At 47.3% G+C, this 23,579-nt stretch overlaps 1 protein-coding gene across 2 annotated transcripts in view; it reads left to right on the top strand.

Moving 5' to 3' along the window:
- Shisa9 (shisa family member 9) overlaps positions 1–23,579 on the top strand; it is a 190,716-nt gene that overhangs the window by 150,534 nt on the left and 16,603 nt on the right. For both annotated transcript variants that reach the window (XM_042698421.1, XM_042698420.1), the window contains exon 3: positions 17,893–18,048. In XM_042698421.1, the coding sequence (XP_042554355.1) occupies positions 17,893–18,048 (156 nt within the window). The remainder of the gene's footprint in view (positions 1–17,892; positions 18,049–23,579) is intronic.

The raw sequence follows: 23,579 nt of genomic DNA, 5'->3' as shown, positions 1-23,579 counted from the left end.
CACCAACAGCCCTCTCTCTTTTCTCAACACTCTCTTTACTTGGATTGTTATTTTCCCTACAACTTTTTGGTGACTATCTTATTTTCATACAAACATATATATATATTATGTTTTAAGCACTTCTTACGTGTTCCCCATGGCTAATGGACGCTAATGATTCAGGACTAGCTTTACATTTTTGGTTAAAAGAAAAAAAAGTGCTTTCCAGACTCGATGCAGGACATGCTGACCACAGAAGGCCTGTTCACGTCAGGGTTAAGGAACTCTTACTGATAGTAAACAACTTGCCCCCAAGGAAGCCGTTACTATGCAAACCAACTGAGCCAGCGTCTATATCCAACTCCCTCTACGATGCAGGTCACTGTCTACCGATCCTGAGCACCCAGGGCCAGGTGCCGGACACATTAGGAAGAGCACACCCAGATTACTCTAGCTACCCACTCCTAAACCAGACGACTCTGCCTTGCCCATTGCTTCCTTGGAAACTAAAGTGAAAGCTCTTCCCCACATTTCCCTTCATCCCTCCCCTGCCCAGATCACCCCAGATCCCTTTCAAGGGAACTGTGTAGTGTGGTTCCCTCTTCTTAAGACCTCTGATGGCGGTCATCCCCTTACTGCTGACCTTGCTGTACCTGAAGAGTTTTGTAAGACTCATTTTCCCGAAGAGCCTCTCCTCTGTAAGGCTCCATCTCAGCACACTTGCTGGCTTTTCCCACGGAAGATGCCATGGTTGTCATTATTTAAGTGGTCTATTTGTTCAGCTAGTTGTTTCCTGTCTCTGTGCTCCCCCACAGTGTCTGTCGTGATGGGCCTTAGATTTTGGCTGCCTTGTGGTATATGAGATGCTTTGTGATAACTGTTGATTGAATACAGAACTGAGAGAAATGGTAATGTGTGTGTGTGTGTGTGTGTGTGTGTGTGTGTGTGTGTGTGTGTGGAGGGGGGGCGGCTAGGGTAAGGTATGCAGCCATAATGAGCCAACCTCTTTAGTCATTTAATACAACAATGCTTTCTCGTTTGCTTACACAAACTGCCCATGCATTGGACAGCCAGACTCCATCTTGTAGCCATCCAATCATGACCTCAGTGGCTGCCTGGAAGTGACATTCAGTCATTTCTGCCTACACCTCACTGGCCAATGTGTAATCCCAGGAGCCCAGCTTGCAAGCAAAGGATGCTGGGAAATGTAGTCTTCCTGAGTGATGCCCCAGGTGTGGTGAGCTTTGAAGCACTTTCTACTACGATATGAAAAGGAGAAAAGGGCCTGGGAAGTGCTAGGAGTCAGCTGGCGAGGAAGTAGCCTGGCCCTGACTTGAGTTTGGATCTCATTTGCCCCTCGTTTGTCATTTTTCCAGCCTCTGTTGGAAGGCTAGGAGTCTAAGATCTGGACAGTGCAGTCCACGGCCAGTTTCTACTTACCTGTGTGAGCCCTCGTTACTGTATCAGGCCAGAGTTTGGGGGGGGGGGGCGATGCATAGCTCAATGAGTGGCTGTCACCATGACAATGGCAGTTTCCCGCACCTCTCCTGAGGTAGGGAACGGAGCACACTGGGGGGAACAGCTTTAACCTGTTGGGTTTCCATCCCTGCATATGTCTGCCCTACTGAAGACCTCACACCTGCCGCAGAGGAGAGAGAGATCCCCTGCCCTGGGTCGCCCGCTTCCTGTGTCAGGACCACTGTGTGATCCCCGCCCCCCACCAAGATCAATGCCAGTGGAGCCCCTTTCCAGAGTAATAAGTTTTTAATGTAGATGCAATTAGTGCATAAGCAGCTGATTAGTTCATTACAACAAATACCGAAAACAACACCATTTGCAGTGGCAGAAAGCTCCAGGAAGACAGATGTGTTCCTTTCCCATGCTATCATTTGGGTCAGAGTGCCAGGAAAGTTAACATATTTTACCATATTATGAAGCCCTTTTAACACAGAGAGGCCATTATGTTAGAAAAAAAAATCCTCCTCTGGGGTATTAATTAGAGAGATAGAGCTTCCAAAAAATCACAGTCCCATTACATTTCTCTCTGATAGCCATTTCCATAAAGAATCGTTGATGTGAAATGTACACAACACAACAGCTGACCAAAAACTTTATGGAGACATGTCAGCTTACTGGTCTCCTGTGATTCTTTTTAAAAAGGGAAGGAAAGAGAGAGAAGGGCATTGGGTCACATTCCTGACTTCGGGTTTTTGTTTTTGTTTTCCCTAAAACAATGGCACGCAGCCAGGACCAGGAAGTTGAAGAGGAACCTAGCATTTGTCGTGCTCTACCATAAAGCTAATGATGACAGACGACCACTCCGGGTAGAAACGTTCATCCTGCTTCCCAGCCTTGGATCACTCTTTCCTCTTGGGGCTTTTCCTGGATCGCTCTGCATGTCTGGCTGGTGTGGAAATCTTGTTGTGAATTCTTGTGCATATATTTAAGACTTTAGGCAACCAGTGCGTGTGTGTGTGTGTACACACACAAAAATGAATATGTGTGTGTGTGTGTGTATCCATTGGCTCATGGATAGACAATTATTGCAATGGTGCATGGAATGAAGAAGATTCTTAGCCTTGGGGGCTCTTGGAGTAACAGGAGGCTCTCCAAGGCTGTAGAAATCAGACAGTCAGCTCATGAGTCGTCATGGATGAAGGACATGGGATGCAGGGAAAACACACTAGACGGTCAAGGAGAGTGAGGGAAGGTACATCTCAGTGCTAAAATGAGGAGCAGGGAGGTGAACTAGCAGGGGAAGTGGATGGATGGGGTATTTCCCACAGAGGAAACTGGCTTTGACAAGTCTTGCTCCTCTTTCTGGGGAGCAGAAAGGAGGCCGTGTGGCTGAGAAGGTAGTGAGTGATGGGCCTGGGGGGGGGGAGGCGGGGAGGAACCCTATCTTTGTCCCAATCACTGGAAACCATTTGGAGGTGTTGTGACTGTGTTTATGTGCATGTCTATGTGCCATTATGGGACACCAAGCGAATTGCTTTCTCTCTCCAACACTTTCCTCATCTGTGCGGTGCTGCTGGTGAGCGGATGGGTAGTTTTACAGTAGTTATTATATGAACTAACCTAGATAAAAGTGCTCACCCTAGTGTTTTGTTGTCTCTGAAACAGCCACCTTTCCCTCCCTTTTCCTTCCTTCTCTCTCTACCTCTTCCCACTTCCTCTCCCGTTCCTTTCCTCCCTCCTCTTTTCTGCTTTTCTAAAGTGAACCAACTGAATACATCTTTCTTTTTTTTTTTAATCCTTGAAGACTCATAGTTATTTTCTTTTTAAACCGGGGTTTCTGCTTGGCCTAGTGTTCTTATTCAATCAGCCGGTTGTCAAGTCAATCAGTGAGCATTGAGTGGCGACTAACTTCATGCTGGTTTTCAGAGATGCCCGGGGCATTGGCAAAGCCCCACCGTAGTTGTGACACCTGGGGATCTTTGTGCCTCTTAGCTCGCGAGAGGGACTTAGTTCAGCGAGCAGAGGCAGCTTCAGCAATAGAGATTTAATGGAAGCCAGGTAACTGGGTGATTGCTCTGCCTTGGGGAATCTGACTGAATTCAGTCATCAGTCACGGCATAAAATTGACACGTAGCAAGCCCTTTAAAGACCCACAATCATCTTGATTTGGGCATTGAGTCTTCTTCCGGCGGGGGCCACAGAGGGTTCCTCAGTTCTGTGTCTGTGGGATTTCCACAAAAGCATTTCACAGCCACCTTTGTATCAGCAGGTACCACGCCGTTTCAGCTTCTCCTGACAGCCTGAGTCTGATGTGGCCCATTTGGGCCCCTAGAAATAAGTAGAGCCATCAGTCCCAGGGCTGCATCACAATGCACCTCTCTGGATGATTTTTTCCTTTTCTATGGACTTTGGGTAAATGATCTCGCCGTCAGTTCCCATGGGCTTCAAGGGAGGAGGCAGGGTTTGAATGAACCAGTGATAAAGTGGAAATAATTTGAGGTGCCAGATAATGTATTTTGCTTGTCACCAGACTATTTATCTGTTGCCCAAGGAAGCACATTTTCTAATATCTTAGCGATATTGTAATTTTATGCTTCATGCGGATTTATAAAATTCCATGATTTTTGTAATATCTGACTGCTGATCTGTTCATCTGGGAGTGAAAATGTCTTCTGTGCCATTGCCCTGTGTTCCCAGAGAGACCAGCGCGTGAGAGACTCAACACATAAAGACACCCTAATGACCCAGTAACGTCTCTTTCCCGAAAGTGAGAGAGGGATTTCTCGGTTTGCCGAAAATACATTTTCCTCTTCCCCAAGTGAATGTTGTCTGAAAATGTTTGTCAGTAAAAAGAGACAAATACAAATACACACACAGGCACACATGCATAACACACACTCACTAGCCAATTCAGAGACAAAGGGTTGTTAAATTCTGAACAGCATTAACTCTTTTGTTAAAAAAATACATTTGTTTTAACTATGCAACATATTCACGCAGAAATATTGACTGTATCCCAGAGAAATAAAATCTCTTGTGTCCTTTGACAATATGATTTTGGAAACGGTAATGTGGCATATACATAGACACACACACAGACACACACACACACACACACACACACACACACACACACACACACACGCACGCACGCATGCTTGCCTCCTGGGCTTTCTGGCCTGTGCTACATAGCACCCATTCTCTCACCAGCCTCAACCAGCAATCCTTGCCCTCCCCTCGTGGAGATGTGCAGTGGGGTTTGCTGTCCACGGCATGCAGGGCAGCTTTGGCATCTGTAGGGCAGAGCACAGGTTTGCCTTTAAAACGCTCCACTGTACAACCCAGCCTCTCAATCCAGTAAACCATGATCTCGCCTGAATTATCCATTTTACTAAGATTAGCAAAGTGCAGCCCAACACAAAAGATGAGTAAAAATCCAGCCGCCACAATCAATAGAGTCAGACATAGCTAGTGAATTCCAGGAGAAGGTTAAAGGCATAGTACTTGGATGGTCTCCTTTCAGGAATGTCTGAGTCTGGCCTACTTTATTTGATATAACGGCCTTCAGTTATGATGGGGCAAATGATTGTTATCTCATTTTTTTGTTACTGGCTGAATAATATTCCGTCATGTATGTACATCTCACATTCTTCTTTATCCGTCCATCTGCTGACGGGCACCTTGGTTGTTTGCATGCCTGGGCTAGTGTGACAATGCTGCTGTAAACACGGAGGTGCTACTTTCTCTTGTTCATTAAAAAAAAGAAACTTACAAGCCGGGTGCTGGTGGCTCACCCCTGTCATCCTAGTTACTCAGGAGGCTGAGAGCTGAGAATTGCGGTTCAAAGCCAGCCTGGGCAGGAAAGTCTGTGAGACTCTTATCTCTAACAAACCACCAGAAAATCGGAAGTGGTACTGTGGCTCAAGTGGTAGAGCGCTCCCTTTGAGCTGAAGAGCTGAGGGACAGCGCCCAGGCCCAGAATTCAAACCCCACGACCGACCAAAAAATAGAAATTTCCTTATAGGGTCTTTCTCATATGACAACTTTCAGCTTCCTGATTGTTTACCCAGCAACTCGTGACTTTCCTTGGGCTCCATGCTGTGATAAGGAAACAGAGATTCCCCTTTATGGCCACTTATAAGCAGGGGGTAGCTCGTTTTTCTCTTTGGTCTCTGGTTGTACAGTCCGAGATCCATGCCATCTTATTGCTTATAGCTCCTCATCTGGACACCAAGAGCCACCCAGGGTCTCATGTTTTAACCTGTGTTTTAACCACTGGCTAGCAACCCGAGTCCTGTGTGCAGACAGAGCTACTTGCTGCTGATACACACGGAATGGCCAGGGAGTCCCCACCGTGGAGGCTGCGGACTCCACCCCAGAGATGGACCTGCCCACGTACAGAATCCGTGGTGCCCAGCAACTGGAGCTGAGCTTTTTGACTCACCACAGTTTTCTTTTTCTTTCTTTTTTTGCCCCCACAAGTAAAATCTAATTGCAGGCTTATTGTTACATTATAACCTCACGTAGGGCCGTGGGCGGTAGGGTGGGCCTCAGCTCAAGACAGATAATGGCCTCTCAGATCTGTACCCCTCCAGTTCTCCCACATCTCCGCTCTTCTCCCCGTCCTTCATCCGTGGTTCAGACGATAACTGAAGGAGCCCTGATGCTGACTCCCTGATACCCACCCGCCCGCTTTCCCTGAGGCGGGAGGAGGCACGGCTCCAACGACAGACTCTTCCCAGAGCTCCTGACTTTGCAGGCCCTTGGGCTCATGATCTTCACTCGCTGACTGGGGAAACACGCAGTGTTCTCTGGACCTCCACCCCCAGCAGCTGGGGGTGTCCCCGCCCATAGCCCCAAACACTGGGGATTTGGGGGTGACGGAGAACTCTGTTTTGCTTCTCACACAGACAGCATGACAGAACTCCATCTCAGAGAACACACAACACACACTGCCCAGTGCATTGTCCTTTATCTCTGTCCTTCCCAGCTCTCCCAGGGTAGAAACCAAACTCATTCAGCAAATGCTTGTTCTTACCAATGCTATGGCAAAGTCCTATCATGAGCTCTTTCGTACTCTTTTATTTTTTTCTTGGTGATGGCTTTGAGACTTGAACTCAGGGGGGCCTGGGCACTGTCCCTGAGCTCTTTTGCTCAAGGTAAGCACTCTACCACTTTGAGCCATGGCTCCACTTCCAGCTTCTTGTTGGTAATTGGAGATAAGAGTCTCACAGACTTTCCTGCCTGGGATGAGTTTGAACCATGATCCTCAGATCTCAGCCTCCTGAGTAACTAGGATTACAGGTATGAGCCACCGGTACCTGGTTCTTTTATACTCTTGACTGTGTTGTGCAAACTCCCCCAAAGAGACTCTGGCTGTCTGTGGTCCTCACCTGACCAGTGAGGACGTACCACGGGGTGCAAAAATGCATCAGATGAAAGCATTAAATCCATATTCACAGTATCCCACTGCAGATGAATTATGCATGGCTAGGGTCCAATATTTATTCTTTAAGAACAAAAGTCCTAACAGTTTGCAAGTATGCATCCATTCATGTAATTTCCTTTTCTCGTTGAATTTCTGTCTTGCACAGTAAGATGATGGAGGCAGCAAGGGATGTCTGTGTTTTGTTGAAGTGTTTATATTGCCTGGGAGATTCATTGTACCCCTACTAGTGAATTGTCCCTGAACTCTTTTGCTCAAGGCAAGCCCTCTACCACTTTGAGCCACAGTTCTACTTTTGGTGGTTCATTGGCGATAAGAGTCTCACAGGCTTTCCTGTCCTGACCAGTTTCAAACCTCAATCCTCAGATCTCAGCCTCCTGAGTAGCTAGGATGACAGACGTGAGCCCCCTGCTCCCAGCTATTCTGAATTTCTACAAAGAGCAAGTTCTGTTTGAACTTCGAAGAATAAGTACAAGCACAGGGAAGCGACCTGAGCTAGCATGATCCTCTCCAGGGGCTTGGAGTGTCTCCAAGGTACAAGGAGGGGCCGGATATGAGCACAGGGAAGAGATGTCCTGGAGAATCCTGGAGAATCGGCTGTCAACAAGCTCATCCCCGCCCCTCTGCCTGGGACTTGTTTGTGTCTCTTTGGTAAGACTTTCGAAGGGACTGGGAGATCCTTCAGGGACCACAGTTCTACTCTCTCTCAGAGAAGCTTGTGCCTCTTATCCCGGGCCTGTCACATTTTCCAAGCCTCTCCCTCCAATCACACTCGCAGCAGATGGAGCCGGTGCCGCCCACGACTGACAGATGAGCCTCCTTTGCAGTCCCCAACATTTAACCACTCAACTGCCTGGCGAACTCCTCTAACTCTGAGATGCGGGGAGAATTCCGCCCGTTCCCCAGCAACAGCAAACCACATCCGGGTCCCCGGGCCTCTGCCCGTGCCAGGGCCCAGGAGCATGGATCAGAGAAGCCTCCAGCCTCCGTTGTGCGAGGCCTCAAAGGGAAGCATAGTTAGGCAAGAACAATATTATCCAAGACAGCTGGAGATAAGGAAGAGGTGGCCAGACAGGCGTCAGCTGACCGGATCATTTCCAGGTCTCGCTGCCCAGAGGCCGTTCAGTTTCTTTTAGCTTCCCGATCCAGTCATAATGTCGAAGGTGCTGTTAAGTGTAAAGCGGCTGGAGAAGCTGGAGAGTGGGCAGGAAGTTCTATGACAAGTAGCACAAGTCAAGACATGCATCTCTTTTCCCATGCTTTATTTAATCTCATTATCATCATCGTTGCAGATGGATGGGTGCTATGGCTAGCACTGTTTTGTAGCTGAGCACACGGAAGTAGAAATCTCCTAACCTTTACAGCTGCTCCAGGCAGAGCTAGATAGAAGTCACACTCCCTTTTACTTCCCGTCTCCTGCCTTGGAGGGAAACCTTCTTAACCAAGCTGGCTTCCTGGCTTTGGTTTTAATGACGATCATTCATCTTATTTTATATTTTTAAAATTAAAAAAATTGTTATGGTGAAGGTCATGCGCAGAGGGGTCACAGTGATGTATGTCAGGTAAATTGGCCATTTCTTTTGGGACAGTGACACCCCCTTCCTTGGCTCTCTACCAGTTTTTTCCCTTCCCATCCCCACCCGTAAGTTGTATAGTTTATTTTCAACATGGGGACCACCGCTGCATCTATTCACCCTTTGCCCCTCCCAAAGATAGATAAATGAACAAACGAGACAAAGAGAAAACAACTAGTAAAGGAAAAGAAAAAACACTTCTTGTTTCCATTTCCTGTAGTTCTTTTTTTTATTATTATTATTTTATATGATCAGAGGCACATAGGTACTGTGCCTTTGTCTTCCTCTCCTAAGAATAGCTTCCTTGGGTCCCACTGTGTGTGGATGCCTAGAGTCCTGTATAATTGATCATATCCCGGTGTATTTTTAGGACAACTTTCTGCATATTTTATTTTTTGAATAAAGGAAGGCTGGCCAGAGAGGTTAAGGCACCCAGCTGAGGTCACACAGTCAAACGTCCAGGTCTCTTGTGTAAAACCATCCTCATCTCCGGCGATTTAGAAAGATCTGTCTTAAAGATCCTTCTCGGCCCTTTTCTGTCCTGCATCTGGATCACTCACCTTCTTCTTGTATACCCTAAGAAATCTCACCCTGCCCAGCCAGTTCTGAGGCATTGGCCCCTACGGGTAGCTCCAACCCAAGCTGACACAAAGGCTTGTGGGTGAAATGTTCTCATACCACCTCTAAGATAGAAGATCCAGAGGCCCTTGTGTGTAGATCACTCACGTTCACAGTCTGACCAGTGTAGTATCCTTGTATTACTGGTAAGCGAAGCCCAGATTTCCATTTATTTTATTGCCTTTAGTGTTTCGTTGTGGTGGATGTTTTATCATTTCCTCTCCCAGACATCTGCCGGTCCACAAACAAAAACATGTATCCACTTGGGCACTTACTTCACAGAGAAAGAGAATTCAGAGCCGCCTGCCAGTCTTATTTTGCTAAGCCAATAGATTAAATCTCCCTGCATTTTTCTTGGGGCAATATCTGACTTTTAGGTACTGCCTTTCACATCACAGGTGGCTGAAAAATGTTCTCTCTTCCTCTTCCTCTCTTTCCTCTATTAGAATTCAGTTCCCAGAAGGAGCAGGGCCGGGTACTAGGAATGAAATAATGAAGGAAGTGAACGCACGTCTCCATCTCCAAGAGGCCTGGAGGGTGAGGGGGGGATGTACCTATTAAGAAGTGTGAAAAGAATGTTCTGGATTGGATTGTGCTTTCTTCAGATTCACAGGGAGACCTGGCTCCTTGTATCTCGGAACGGGACCTTGGTGTGGGGATATGGGGCCATTGCAAGTGTAAGTGGTTGGAATGAGCTCAGATTGAGCGTGGTGGGATCTTCGGGAGGGTGACGTTCTGTCGGGACTGGATTCGTTCCGAGAGAGGGGGTCCCAGTTAGACTGGTGACTTGATTAAGAGGGGAATTTAGATGCAGAGAGATCTACCAGATGCAGTGCACTCGTACATTGATTATGTGGAAATGAACGCTGCCCCCCCACAACGATTTAAAGATAATAAACTGAAAAAGAAACATAAAAAAGAAGATGCCAGCTGCCCCCTCCACGCTTCCCCTCCCCCTGAAGCTGGAGGAAGATCGGGGTGGATTTCCTCTCCTTGCTCTGCTTCCATACTGGCCTTGGGCTTCTGGCCTCAGGAACAATGAGACAGGACACACCTGCCTACGGAAACCCATCCAGTGTGCGGCGCTTGCTGGCAGAGCCCTGGCGGGGCCGAGACGGGAGCTAAAGGAGTAAGATTGTGCATTCATGTTGCTTCATGATGGAGACGTCTTCCGAGGAAGGTGCTCGTGATTTTTGTCCTTGTGCAAAAATACCATGGAGAGTTACTTCTGCAAACCAGGATGACCGGCCCGCCGCTGGGCGGTGTCATCTCAGGAGAGATTAGCCGGCCTTTGAGGAGGCCCATTGTGGTGTACCCAGCACAGCTCACTGCGGCTGGTGGGGTGGGGAGACTTCGGAGGCCTCTAGGAGGATATGCTATTGACGCTGAGAACTGGAAGGTGGTTCCGCATTCATATAAAACCATAAAGGAGAGCATTTTGCAGAAGGAAATAGCATTTTTACACATGGTGAATGGTTAGTTCGCTTACCCAACACACTGGGATATGTAGTTGTTTTAAATTCCATGACACATTAGGACTAGGAAGGAAAGGCGGGCAGGCTGCTGCTCCCTATGGCTGCTGACACAGACGGCCAGTGACAGGGGACCAGAAAGTATGGCTACAGATGGAGAGGAGCGGGGAGGGTGAAGGGGGAAGGAGACAAGGAGAAGGAATGGAAAGGAAGCCATAGCATGGGGCTGCAGAGCACAAGGCAAATGCCCATGCTAGTCCGAGCAACAGTATTTATTGTTGCCTGAGGTTGGCCGCCCCAGTATTCATGGTGGTAACTGCCTGACATCGGTGGTCACGAGAAGTATTTGCTTTAGTCTGTTTCCACTTGCTCAAGGCTGGGTAGTTTACAAAGGAACTAAGTTTTGGTTTGGGTTGGTTTGATTTTCTTAGTCCTGGGACTTGAACTCAGGGTCTGGGCACTGTCCCTGAGTTGTTGGGTTGGTTTTTTTTTTTTTTTTTTGCTTAAGCTCTCTACCACGTTGAGCCCCAGCTCTACTTCTGGTTTTCTGGTGGTTCATTAGAGAGGAGGATCTCAAAGACTTCTTCTTTGGCCAGGCTGACTTGGAACCGTGATCTTCAGATCTCAGCCTGCTGAGTAGCTAGGATTACAGGTGTGAGCCCCCGGTGCCCCCGGCTTAGGAACAAAGTTAGTTTGTCTCATGAGAGCACAAGACTGGATCCCCACACCTAGTGAAGGCATCATGTTGTATCATGCCAAGATGGGAAGCAGATGGGTAAGGAACCAAAGAGGCAAAGCACTAAGGTTGACACCCACTCTCCTGGTGGCTAATCCAGTCCTGAGAAGACTTCACCCATCCCTCCCTATCATCTCTTCAGGGTTCCAACACACGCCAGGATGATCAATCACCTGGGAGAGCAAATTCCCACAGTGCGTTCAGAGGGGGCACAGCGTGTGCACCTGGGACCGTACCGCACAGATCCTCTGCGTCAGAATGGACAAGGACACGCTTTCACAATGAAAATGACAAGATAAACGTCGCATCTCTTGACCAGATACACATAATGCTTCTTCAATTAATATTCCATTCCTTCTCATGGCTGCCTTTGGTATTCTTGCTTTTACAGAATATAGAGCAAAAAAAGAAAAAAGGAAAAGGAAAAAAAGGTCCCTCATTAGCAGTGGCACTGCAGCTCCAAGTGGTAGAATGCCAATGCAGAGCATAAACAAGTTCAAGGACAGTTAGTGTCCAGACCCCGAGTTCAAGCCCTACAACCAAATAACAAACAACAACAAAACATGGTCCCCTGCCCTCGGAATCTGAGTTTGGAAGAGCCGCCTTGAGCCTTCGCAGGAGCCTCTGTTCTACCATCCCACAGCCCCGACCGGCCCATGACAACAAGGACTCCGTCTCTCCTGTCATAGGACTGCTCTCTTGTAAATGTCTACTCCCCAGACTGTGCACAAGGCGTGGCCAAAGTGAGCACTCAATAAATAGCTCTCACAGTTCTGCGTTTCAAAGACTCCCATCCTCAGAGGTTAAGTTGAAGATATGTTTGCATACTTTAAAACATAGAAGCCCTCAGCTCATACCAAGTGGCTCATTTGCCACAGGTTGTAAAATTCTGTATGTGTATACTTTTTTTTTTGTGGTTTCTATTTCAAATTCTGATCAGTCCTTGTGTGGCCAAGGTCTAGTGAAATGAAGTGAGTCCCCCTCCCCCTCTTTCCTTCCCTCCCTTCCCCTCTCCCCCCCTCCCACATGAACATTTTCTGGTGGGGGCCAGCCTAGCCCTTATGTTCTTTCTTTGACAAGTTCAGAGTCATTTTGAATGGCACTGGGTTTTTCTTTCACTTGCTTGTGGCTGTAGACCCATCTACGTGGCATTTCACACTGTGATTTCCAGGTTCCCTATTCTCCATCCCCCTGCCCCCCCCCCAAAAAAAAGATACTAGGCATAAAGATTTGGAAACGCCAGAAAAGAAAAACCGAGCTAAAAGCCAGAGTTCCGTTCTGATCTCTGCATCTCTGTTCCTTTATGTGTTGTCGTGAGAATCACCATATTCTGCAGTTGGCCCTGGCAGAGCTATCTCCTGCCATTCCCTCGCATTTCATCCAGTTTTCATACAACTAGTTAATCTGGAATATCACCAACCACTCTGGGCCCAGAATGGGCTTTCTGGGAAAAAAACCTCATGCACTCTTCTTCTCCTGGTACCCTCATTGTGTTGGTTTGGTTACCCCAGCAATTGGAGACAGTAGAACTTCAGCTAGCTTACCCTGGCTGCTCATCATATGTCAGGTGCATTACTGAATGTGATCTGTAGAATGGCCTGTAATCACAACAACCATTTTGATTTCCTTAGCCATAAAATCATGTTGTAATACCTAGAGAAGCAGGACCAGCCTTTAAGTGGAACATTTTTAAGTTTATGGCTTCTGTCTGAGTTGGCCTGGAGAGAATGGGGAGAAAAAAGAAGGTGGAAGGAAATCACCATGGCTGCCATGTGGGTCCCAGAGCCCTGCCTGACAGGGTCCAAGGTAAGACCCCCAGGTCTCAGGCCAGGTAGAATATAAGAGCCATTGAGGAAGACCAACAAGGCAAGGTTTAACTGAGTGAGCCACTCTGTGACAGCCGGAAGCTGCCCACGGAGGGGCGGGGCAGGAAGATGGTCTGTGCGGGCCCGGGGCCTCCTTGGGTCCGCGTGGCAGCTGCCTCCCCCCGCCCCCTTCCCCCAGAGGTGAGGCCGGCGTCCCCTCTTCGCCCTCAGTTGAAGCAGGTGAAAGGGGCTAGAATTTTCCATTAGAAGGAATAGATGTGAGTTGGAAGCATACGTGGACGTGCACAGCAGTCTCTGCCTGTGTAGATATTTGTAGACCGTCTACATGCCCCTGTCTGCACACCTCAGGGAAATCCTCATCCCACCCACTGCACAAGGAGCAGAGACAAAGCCCCCCTGAGTGAAACCTTCTGTGTTTCTTTTGTTCCCTTTTGGGATGTTATTGGAGTTTGAGCTCAAGAGCCTTGTGTTTGGCAGTCAGGCATTGTACATACACTTGTGCTATGCCCTCTTTTTTTGTCATATATATATATATATATATATATATATATATATATATATATAATTTTGCTAGTTCTGGGGCTTGAACTCAGGGCCTGGGCTCTGTGCCTGAGCCTCTTTGTGCTCAAGGCTAATGGTCTACCACCCGAGCCACAGCTCCACGTCTGGCTTTTTGGTGGTTAATTGGAGGAGATAAGAGTCTCACAGACTTTCCTGCCAGGTCTGGCTTGGATCCTCAGATCTCAGCCTCCTGAGCAGCTAGGATGACAGGTGTGAGCCACCAACGTCCGGCTCCACCACCATTTCTAACAGCCTTCAACAGTGAAATGAACCAGCCCTCTGGAAGAAATGAAATGATCCTCAGGTGAGGACAGGAAATATGTAAGATGAGCCTGGAGCGTGCTATATTACCAGAAAATAAAGAAGTACTAAAAAATAATAGTAAAAAAAAAAAAAAACCAGATGGAGTTATGGTGAAGGGCGGTCAGAACCAATTAAGTTCCCATTGGCCACACCTAGAGCGATCCGAGCAGTAAGCCCAAGTCTACTAGTATGGCATTATCACCCAAAGTATCGAAGCATGTCCACGTGGGCTAGGAACAAATCACCAAATGGATAAGTGAAGCAGGAAGAGACGAGACACGACTCTTGAGGATGAATTCGGAGTAGACCCCATAGACAATTCTCCGCACGGGAGGCAGCCAGCCACCCCTGCTCCCTTAGGTGTGGACGACACACCCCAGCTTCTTCTAAACACTCCAGGAGGCAAGGAGGGAAGACACAGACATTTTTTGTAGTGGAAGAATCTGATGAACTGCCAGCTCCCCAAGGTCATAGTGGCTCATATCAAGTCACGGAGGGCAAAATCACGAGACAGATTGTACTTGAGTGGCGTTTCACACAATGCCTGACCCGGCTTTCTTCTTCCCTCTAAGACTGTCAAAACCATCTAAACCAGGGCATGTTGGAGGAGCTGGGACAGCTAAGCAACAACCTAAGGAGATGTGTGACTAAGTCGTGCCTTTCCCCTGAGTGTGATTCTGGAACAGATAAAAGACATTTGGTGAAAGAAAGAAAGAAGAAAAAAAGCTGAGTGAACCTGAATGAAGTGCTGGCTTTTGTTAATAGCAGTGGATGCATACGGGTTCATTCATGCTAACAAATGTACCATACGCCTATGTTAATGATACGGTTCTGGGCCTGGGCATATGGGGGATGTTCTGTACCATCTTTGCAGTATTTCTGTGAAACTGTTCTGCCGTAAGAACTGAACACAAACAGCATCATCACCATGGCTCCTCACAGAGGCTGGTACAAGACCAGAGGAGAGGCTGCACACATGTCACTTGCACATGCGTGGCACAATGTCTGTCCACAAAAGCAGCGTGGTTTGACCCCCCTGTGCCCTTCAGTGCTATTCTTCATGAGCCACTCTGTCTAAGTTACTCCTGTTAACTCTTTCTCCAAGATGACCAGGTTTCTGATTTTTCTTTTGTCTTTTTTCCTGTCAGTATGGGTACCTCTGCCTCCCTCCCTCCCTCCCTCCCTCCCTCCCTCCCTTCCTTCCTTCCTTCCTTCCTTCCTAACAGGAACTGACCAGATGTGAATAGAATCCATTTCTGTTGAGCAACTAAGACATGCCACATAATAATAGTTTTTACACAGTGCTTACCCGGGGGTGAGGCTACTGGATGCTTCCAGTTAGAGCAGCTGTGTCTTACGCCACGGATCTCACTTCTGCAACCATCATTTGTATGAGGATCTTCTTTGCTCAGGAGGGATTTGTCAAGGGAGGGTCTTGATTGAATGCAATGTCACATCGTCCCCCCCCCCCCCAGCAATACCATGCTTTCCTCAGTTCTGAGTCGTAATGAATTGCACGAGGTGAGGCAAGTTTCCTTGTGGCACTGGGCAGATAGGACTTGTCCATCCAGGTGGGGAAAATATCTCCAGGATACAGAGAGATGTGTCTAGAAGAAAATTTATTTGTGCTAAGAGCAAGATTCTGTGGTTGCTACAGATTCCTCGATGACCATAACTAGGCAAAATGCAATTAAATATCGTATAGAGGTGGATATATATACAGATGTATATCTGCATCCACAGCTTTAAGTGTGTGTGTGTGTGTGTGTGTGTGTGTGTGTGTGTGTATTACTTGTTAAGAGCAGTATTTACAGATTATGACCCAAATCTTAACCCGTTCTGTCCTCTTCACTCAACCTTGTTATTTTGCTTTTCTTTGACGTCAACCAGGGTTCCCCACTCTGAACTTTTATTTTGTTCTTTCTTTAATGGAAATATTTTTTTTGGGGGGTGGGGAGGAGAAAACAGAGCTTCTGGGTTGCCAGGTCTGGTCTACCTTCTTGTCCAATAAAATGAAAATCACATTTAAAAAACCACTGTAGCCACAAAGGTCTGTTTGATAATTCAGAGACGGGATTTATTTAATATGTCTGAATATCCAGTGCCTCCGAGCTAGCCCAGAATGGCTAAAACTGCCAGAGCCAGAGATTGGCTTCGTGTGGTTCTACATGCAGAATTGGGGCCAGAGCTCTGGGATAGTCTCACGGCCGCCCTTCTGCGGGATGGCTTTGGTGAGTCCCTCCGTCACGCCTCCTTACTCCGTAAGTGCTCACTGCCTCCAAGGTAGCGCAAGACTGGGCCGAACTTACCTGAAAGCAAATACTCTGTAATGGAATATTAAGCACCCTGTGTAATAATATTAAAGCTGTCCTAAGATGTCCTGTGAGGAACATCTCTACAGATGGGTTTTTTTTTTTACCCCTTTAATGAAATGCTTACCATTTTCCTTCGCAGGCTGGATCAGTGCTTTGAGCACAGGGGTGCGATGGAGGTTCAGCTCTTACTTAGAGAAGCTAATGTTTGAGATCTGGTTTTATTTAAATGAGATCTACCTATAAAATAATATTTTTTTGAAATGAACTCCGAGAAATGGAAATAAGAGATTTGCTATTTTTGTTGGCTTTTCATTTTGTCTTGTTTGTTAGCTTATCTGTCTTTGGGAGAGGAAGGGGGAAGGTACAGAAATGGAGGGACAAAGGGTAAACAAATGCAGCAGTGGGACTCACTAAACACTATGTGGAAAATGAGCTACACTACTTGTAGGTGGGGATGGGAAGGAAAAACTGGGAAGGGGTGACATTGTCCAAAAAGAAATGTACTCATTGCCTGACTCATATAAGTATAACCCCTCTGTATAGTACCTCTACAATAACATTAACAATTATATATATAGAGTCAGTCATGGGGCTTGAACTCTGGGCCTGGACGCTGTCCCTCAGCTCTTCAGCTCAAGGCTAGCACTCTACCACTTGAGCCACAGTGCCAATTTCAGCTTTGTTGGTGGTTAATTGGACCTAAGAGTCTCACGGACTTTTCTGCCAGGACTGGCTTTGAACTGCAGTCTTTAGATCTCAGCCTCCTGAGTAGCTAGAATTACAGGTATGAGCCACTGATGCCCAGCTAATAAAGTATATTTTACAAAAGTAAGATCTGTCGTTGAGCCATTAGCTTGTTGGCGTACCCATGTCATTGGGCTTTCTCTACGCCTTGTTCAGTCAGTTTTTAAATATTATTTTTAACTGGCACGTAATAATTTTATGCATGTGTAAGGAATACAGTGTGACGTTGTGGTCCAGGTGCATACTGGGTAATGCTCAGATGGGGATAATTGGCTTATCCATCACCTCAAACATTCATTGTGTCGGACGCAGTATTATTTGGTCAACGTGTTCATGTGCTTTCCCATTTCACTACACCCTGCTCAATTCCTGTCCGCAGATAAAGCAGGCCAGCAAACACCCACCAATGATTTTATGAGGCCTCTCTGTCCTCCATGCCAATGCCAGCTCTGATGCCCTATGGTCCTTCCAATATTGCCTAGCCTCCTGGCAAAGGAACAGCTTCCTGTGTTCTTCTGCTCCTCATCCGTTCTGATTATTATTCATATTGAGCATCTTTTTGTACGGATATTGTTTTGGTGACAAAAATGACCTCTACCGCAGGACCCTGCCGGTCACACAAACCCAAGGAGGGGGTGTGTGGAGGCGGGGACATTGCTGGTCGCATGCTTGGCCCCGGGGCTACCTGTCGGCCCCCCGTGACTCCCCATTGAAGATTATGAAGTTGGTTGTTGCTGACACACCTGTATGTGATCTGCTGCTCTGCCATTCCTGTCCCCTCACGGGCAGGAGGGATGTGATCATGGTAGAGAGGATGGGCGAACAGAAATGACCATTGCTCTGTCTTCCTTCACTTCCAGATACCACCCAGATGAACAACGCGGTGCCCACTTCGCCTCTTCTCCAACAGATGGGCCACCCACATTCGTACCCCAACCTGGGCCACATCTCCAACCCCTATGAGCAGCCGCCACCGGGCAAAGAGCTCAACAAGTACGCCTCCTTGAAGGCAGTCGGTAAGGGCCACCTGCACGGGCCTGTTTGCCTCCTCCTCTCTCTGCTCTACTGGTCTCCTTTTAGGTCTCTCTCTTTCTCTCTCTCTCTCCCTCCCTCCCTCCCTCCTTCCCCCCTTCTCTCTCCAGCCTTCTTGGGTTTTCTATTTTCTATCATTTCTGTCTCTTTTTTTCCCCATCTCTGCTTCTCTCTACTTCTCTCTACTCTCATATCTCTTTTTTCTCTGTCTCTGTCTCTCTCTATCTATCATTTATCTATCTATTTATCTATCATCTATCTATCTCTTCATCTAGGTGTCTTTATCATCATCTACACCTATCATCTGTCTATCTACCTTTCTATCATCACCATCCACCACCATCATCATTATCATTGAGATCATCATCTATATTTATCATCTATCTATCTATCTATCTATCTATCTATCTATCTATCTATCTATCTATCTATCTATCTATCTATCTATCTATCTACCTACTTACCTATCCATCCATCTATCTACCATCTATCTTCTACCTGGGAACTGGGGTTCTGAGAACCAGAGTCCCTCAGCAACTTCCTCTGACACAGCTCACATCCAGCTTTGATGTGGTGGTCAGGAGTAGGGTGGAGCCGGGTGATTGGGGCGGGGGGGGGGGCGGTACCTGTGTGGGGTGGGGGGGGGGTGGTACCTGTGTGGGGAGAGGTCCTTCCTGGAGATGGGGGAGGGCCTGGATGCTCATGGGGTCCCCCTGAGCATCTCCTCTCTGCCCTGGCGAACCCTCAGCATGCCCAGATGCAGAGTCTGGATCTTTCAAGCTCAGCCAGGCCTTGCCTTCCCCTACCCAGTCCCGCCCACAAGCAATGCACAATCCCACAATCTGGTCTCAGGCAGCTCCGCTCCTTCCAGACAGAAGTGGCTTAACTGTTGAGGGCAGCCTGGGGCTATACCGTGGGTTTTGTATAATTCTTCATTAGACCCTTTATTACCTACCCGGCCTTGCTGAGCCGAAGGGGAAGGCACAGTTCTTAATCCCAGCTGTCGGACACAGAGACTCGAGCAGGCTCTGACTTGCCCCCCCCCCCCCCCCGAATTGGAGCGCCGTGGGCGACAGAGCTGAGAAGTGAGCTGGTGTTTTGTTGTTGTTGTTGTTATTAATCCAGGGTTCACAAGTGACCCCACCACTGCCTTGGTTTCCCCATTTGGTCTCCCCCTCTTCCCACAGTGACTGTGGCAATGACTGAGCCTCTGAACGCTTTGCTCCCCAAAGAGCTAGTTGGGATGGAAACCAGGACCGCAGCTGAAGTCAGTGGCTCCTGAACCCCGGGGTTGGGGGGGGGGATTGCCAGTAATCTTCACTGTGGTTCCCATCAGTAGACGCAGGCACAGAGCCGTTGAAGCATGCCCATACCCCGGTCTCACCCAGGCCAGACATTTCAGGAGTTGAGACCTGGGAAGTTTTCACAAGCTAGGTGTGTCTCATGGGAAGCCCGGGCTGAGAGAGGTCGATTTCGGCTTTTCTTTCTGCCTCACATCCAGGAGAACCAGATTCCATCACCCGGACTTCCTGAACTCCCTCTTGTGGGTTGTCCTTCCTGTTGTCCCCATTCTCTTGCGTTTCTAGCCCAGATGGAAATGCCTCTCTCTTCTCCTCACTGTGTCCTCCAATCTCAGAGGAGAGATCTTCAGGTCAGCCTTTTCACTTAACCGCAGATGCAGGTTCAGATCCCAGCTCTACCACTTCTTTGGTGTTACCTTGGGTAATGCTTGACCTCTCCTTTGGCCTCGGTCTTCTATAAAGTGGGCATACATAGGCCCATAAAAATAATATTTCATAGTCTAGTCTGGAAAAGCTATTTGTTCATCATGCATTTCCTCACCTTCCCTTAACAGAATCTCTCACTATCTAAGTTGCTCCATGTGTGGCCCGCTGAGACGCCATTTTCCCTGTGCTCAGATCTCCTGCCAGTATTCTCCTTCCACAGCTCCACAGCCCTTGCCCGTCATCCCCAGAGTAATGAAATAATTCCCTTTTATCCATGGAGGGCCTTCTGTTCTCTAGCTGTCTATACAATTGATTGATTCCCACATACTTCTGGTTCCTGGACATCTTTGGAGATGTCCAGAGAACCCCACTGACCACATACTTTCCTTTCTTCTCAATTACTCGTCTTCTTTTCTTTCCCCCTCCCCCACAGCCCCTGCCACTGCAAAGCCCCTCATTAGAAATTGGATGGGATATGGATTGATTCTATTAGAATCAATTGGAATATTCCGATTCCCTTATCAACTCAAAGGCAGGTCAAGTGTAGACACTACTGTGTGTCTGTGATGCTTGCGCTGTCTGTCCATCTATGACTTACAATAGTGAGATTCACAGGAGAATTCTACTGGGGGCCTCACACAGGGGCAGGCACAGACTAGGTCATTAGTGTGTGTGCCAGAAGCCTATCTTTACATACTCGTGTTCCTGGGTTCTGATGATTCCATCCAAATGTATGATGCCAACGTCACAGCAAGGTCTCAGGCTATGTAAAATGGACAGGGGTTTCTCAAAGCCTGTAGCCCCGCAAGGTCTTTCTGACTATTTCTATTCAAGTCTCACACTTCATGTCTGTGCCCAACTCAGCCCTCATTACGCCCGAGAACCCGCTAGTCCATTCTGTGTGTTTGCATAGCACGTGCATCCGGAGGATGCTCAAATACACGCACGTGTTAATAGGAAGGGTCAAGGGCGACTGCCTAGGAGAGTAAGAATGAGGACATCTTCACTGCTGATGGAAAGGTTGGAGCCTTCAGATGTGATTTGATGGCCCACCTCCGTTTCTGAGCACCACCGCTGGGTGACGAACGGAGTCTGTGATATCTGATTCTTCTTTAGGTATTCACATTAAAAAAAATCAGCCCAGGCATATATTTCTCTCGGAACCAATCCCACTGTCTTATACAACTTGTTCTTTCCACCTAGGCCCAGTCTCTTCTTCCCAGCACTCTAGTCTTTGGGTAGATGAGTGATGGATGTTTTCCCATACAGCTCCCTCATTTTTTTTTCTCTCTCCAGGATTTCTGTTTAGGGCTGCATTAGACAACACACATCTGCAGCTGAATTTTGCAGTATAAGAATACACTTGGTGTAGCTTGCTCCCCCCACAAGTCTGAAGTCCTGAAAGTTTTCTTGGATGGATGAATGAGCTTGTCTTTGACAAGAACCAATAGTTGAGGAACTAAAGACACAACCTTAGAAGACAGAAGGGGCTCTCTTGGGGACCCCTCCCCATTCCTAGATATGCTTGGTAGGACTCCTCTTCTTTCTTGAGATTCTTGGGGACTTTTCGGGGCTTTCACAGAAGCACAGGGGTCTTTATGTCTCCAATGACCCAGCTATTATTCAGAGTCTAGCATCTGCCCGCATCCGTGAACCACAACTCCCATAATAAATGTTCTTTCCAGAGTTCTTTGTGAAGGCATAATGTGATTGTGGTGTGAATGATGAAATGCACTTCATTAGTGGAATCATTACCACCCAGGAGAAAAGTTTTTTTTTTTTAATGGTTTGCATCATTTTCTGCGAGTTTTCTGCTCACTGCACAGGTCAGAAATGAGGCTGGAAAAGCGAATTTCTCTCGGGAGGGTCTAATATCCCGAACGCTGGTCATACAGTCAGTCAGAGGCTCTGTCCTGGCTCAGGCCGCAGCTCAAACCTAGCCAGCGGAGGAAGAGCTGATCACTCAGGACTTAGGATTTCACTTCTTCATGTGGGGGAAAGAAAAAAAAAACGAGGGAGCTAAAGATGTGCTTCCCCAGTGCGGTCCCTATTCTCATTTAAGAACTACAGGATTGCACAATACCACTTGCATCTTGTTTTTAGCATTGCTGCAGACCACAAAACCTATCTCCTCCATCCATGGCCTCCTTTGGGGAGGGCATTTTGAAGGCAAATTCTCCCCACCCGCCTTCTTTACTAGCTCATTTTTGTTGGTTCATGCAAATCATCCTCTATCAGGTTTAGAGAGGACAATTCCCTGGCCGGTGCTGTACGCTGGGGAAACGGCCTGTGGATATTCATAGGTCAGTGTTAGCAAGATAGAGGCATTTGTGAAAATATCCTCTCAAGGTTACTCAATGGTTCAGGCACAGAGGAACTCCTACCTTTAAGACCAGGGAAAATAAAGATCTATCCTTTTCTGGTAGATGTTGGAAGCAGGAAGTTGCCTGCGCATTAATGTTCATCTCCTTTTAGCTCCTTGTCCAGTCTCCCCCGACCCCCTACCCCTTAAGTTTCTGAGCATTGAACTCTTAGGCTGAGGAAGATTTCTGACCTCAGCCCTGGCTAGAATGGACAGAATGGACCGGCATTTGTACATAGCTAATGAAATGCTGTTATGCCTTCGTGTTTTTCTTTTTAAATGAAAAAAAAAGGAATCTTATTTTAAGAAAACATTTTCTGTTTTGCTATTTGACAGATGATTGACTGTTCTACCAGAATCTTGTTACATTTCTCCAATAGTATAAAAAAAAATACCCTCAGCAACAATAACTCCAATGTGGCAGATACTCACTCTTTGTCCTTGCTGTGGAAAGCCAGAAGAGAGGCACAATGCTTTCAGCCAGAGATTGATCACTGCTAGTTTAACGTTCTCTTTAAAAAAAAGAAAGAAGTCTAAGGGAATGGAATGCCCAGACAGCACACTTTGAGGAAGGCCTTAGTCCTACACTTCCTACGCTTCATAGATTGGGAAACTGAGGTTCAGTGTGACTATTTGGGCTCATATCCAAGGCTTCCTGACTCAGAAAAAGCCTGTTTCTACCACGAAATGATTTTTTCTTCTGCGGAGAAAGTTCTGGGATTCCCAAGTATTAGAATGAGGCAAAGACCTGTTGGGGAAGGCACCCCCTTTTTTTAAAACACTGACATGAGTCACCTCTTCCCTTCTCCTGCTTTTTTTTTTTTGACAAGGCTTAATTAGCTGAGGTATAAATTGCTTCTCTTTGTTTGAAGGGAAAGATTTTTTCCCATGATGCTGAGCCCAATCAAGGCACGGCAGATTTGGGGTATCCTCATTTACAGTGAACTACACAGATCATCTTCTTACCACAGGGTGGTTTTTCGAAAGATGCTCACACTAGAGCGACCCCAACCCCCATGAATAAGTCATGGTATCAAACGGTCCCTCATAGCCTTTATCTTTTCTACATCTTGGGTCCATCCCAATCCCATCTGAATGAGCTTGTTGTTGTTGTAGTTGTTGTTTTCTTACCCAAATATATTCATCTGGTGTCCACGAGTATCATGAAGTTAGAACGGAGAGCCGTGGGCATTCATTGTGTAGCCGGAGTGACCTTTTTTTATTTGACGGAGGTGTGAAGGAGAGTGAGAAGCCTGGCTTTGACAAGTCAGAACACAAGCCACAGAAAGAGAAGCGCCTGCCTTCAAGGCAGGTGGTGATAGATTGGCCTTGGGGGTGGGATGACTTCCGTGGAACCAGTGACTCAAGGACCCATCAGCCTCACGCCAAGGAAAATCTCTCTCACTATTTCCAGCTGTGTCTGGCT

This window comes from Dipodomys spectabilis, unplaced genomic scaffold (assembly GCF_019054845.1).
Source record: "Dipodomys spectabilis isolate Male_0828 unplaced genomic scaffold, ASM1905484v1 ptg000231l, whole genome shotgun sequence".
NCBI classification, from domain to species: Eukaryota; Metazoa; Chordata; class Mammalia; order Rodentia; family Heteromyidae; genus Dipodomys; species Dipodomys spectabilis.
This window is presented reverse-complemented; position numbering and strand designations above follow the sequence as displayed.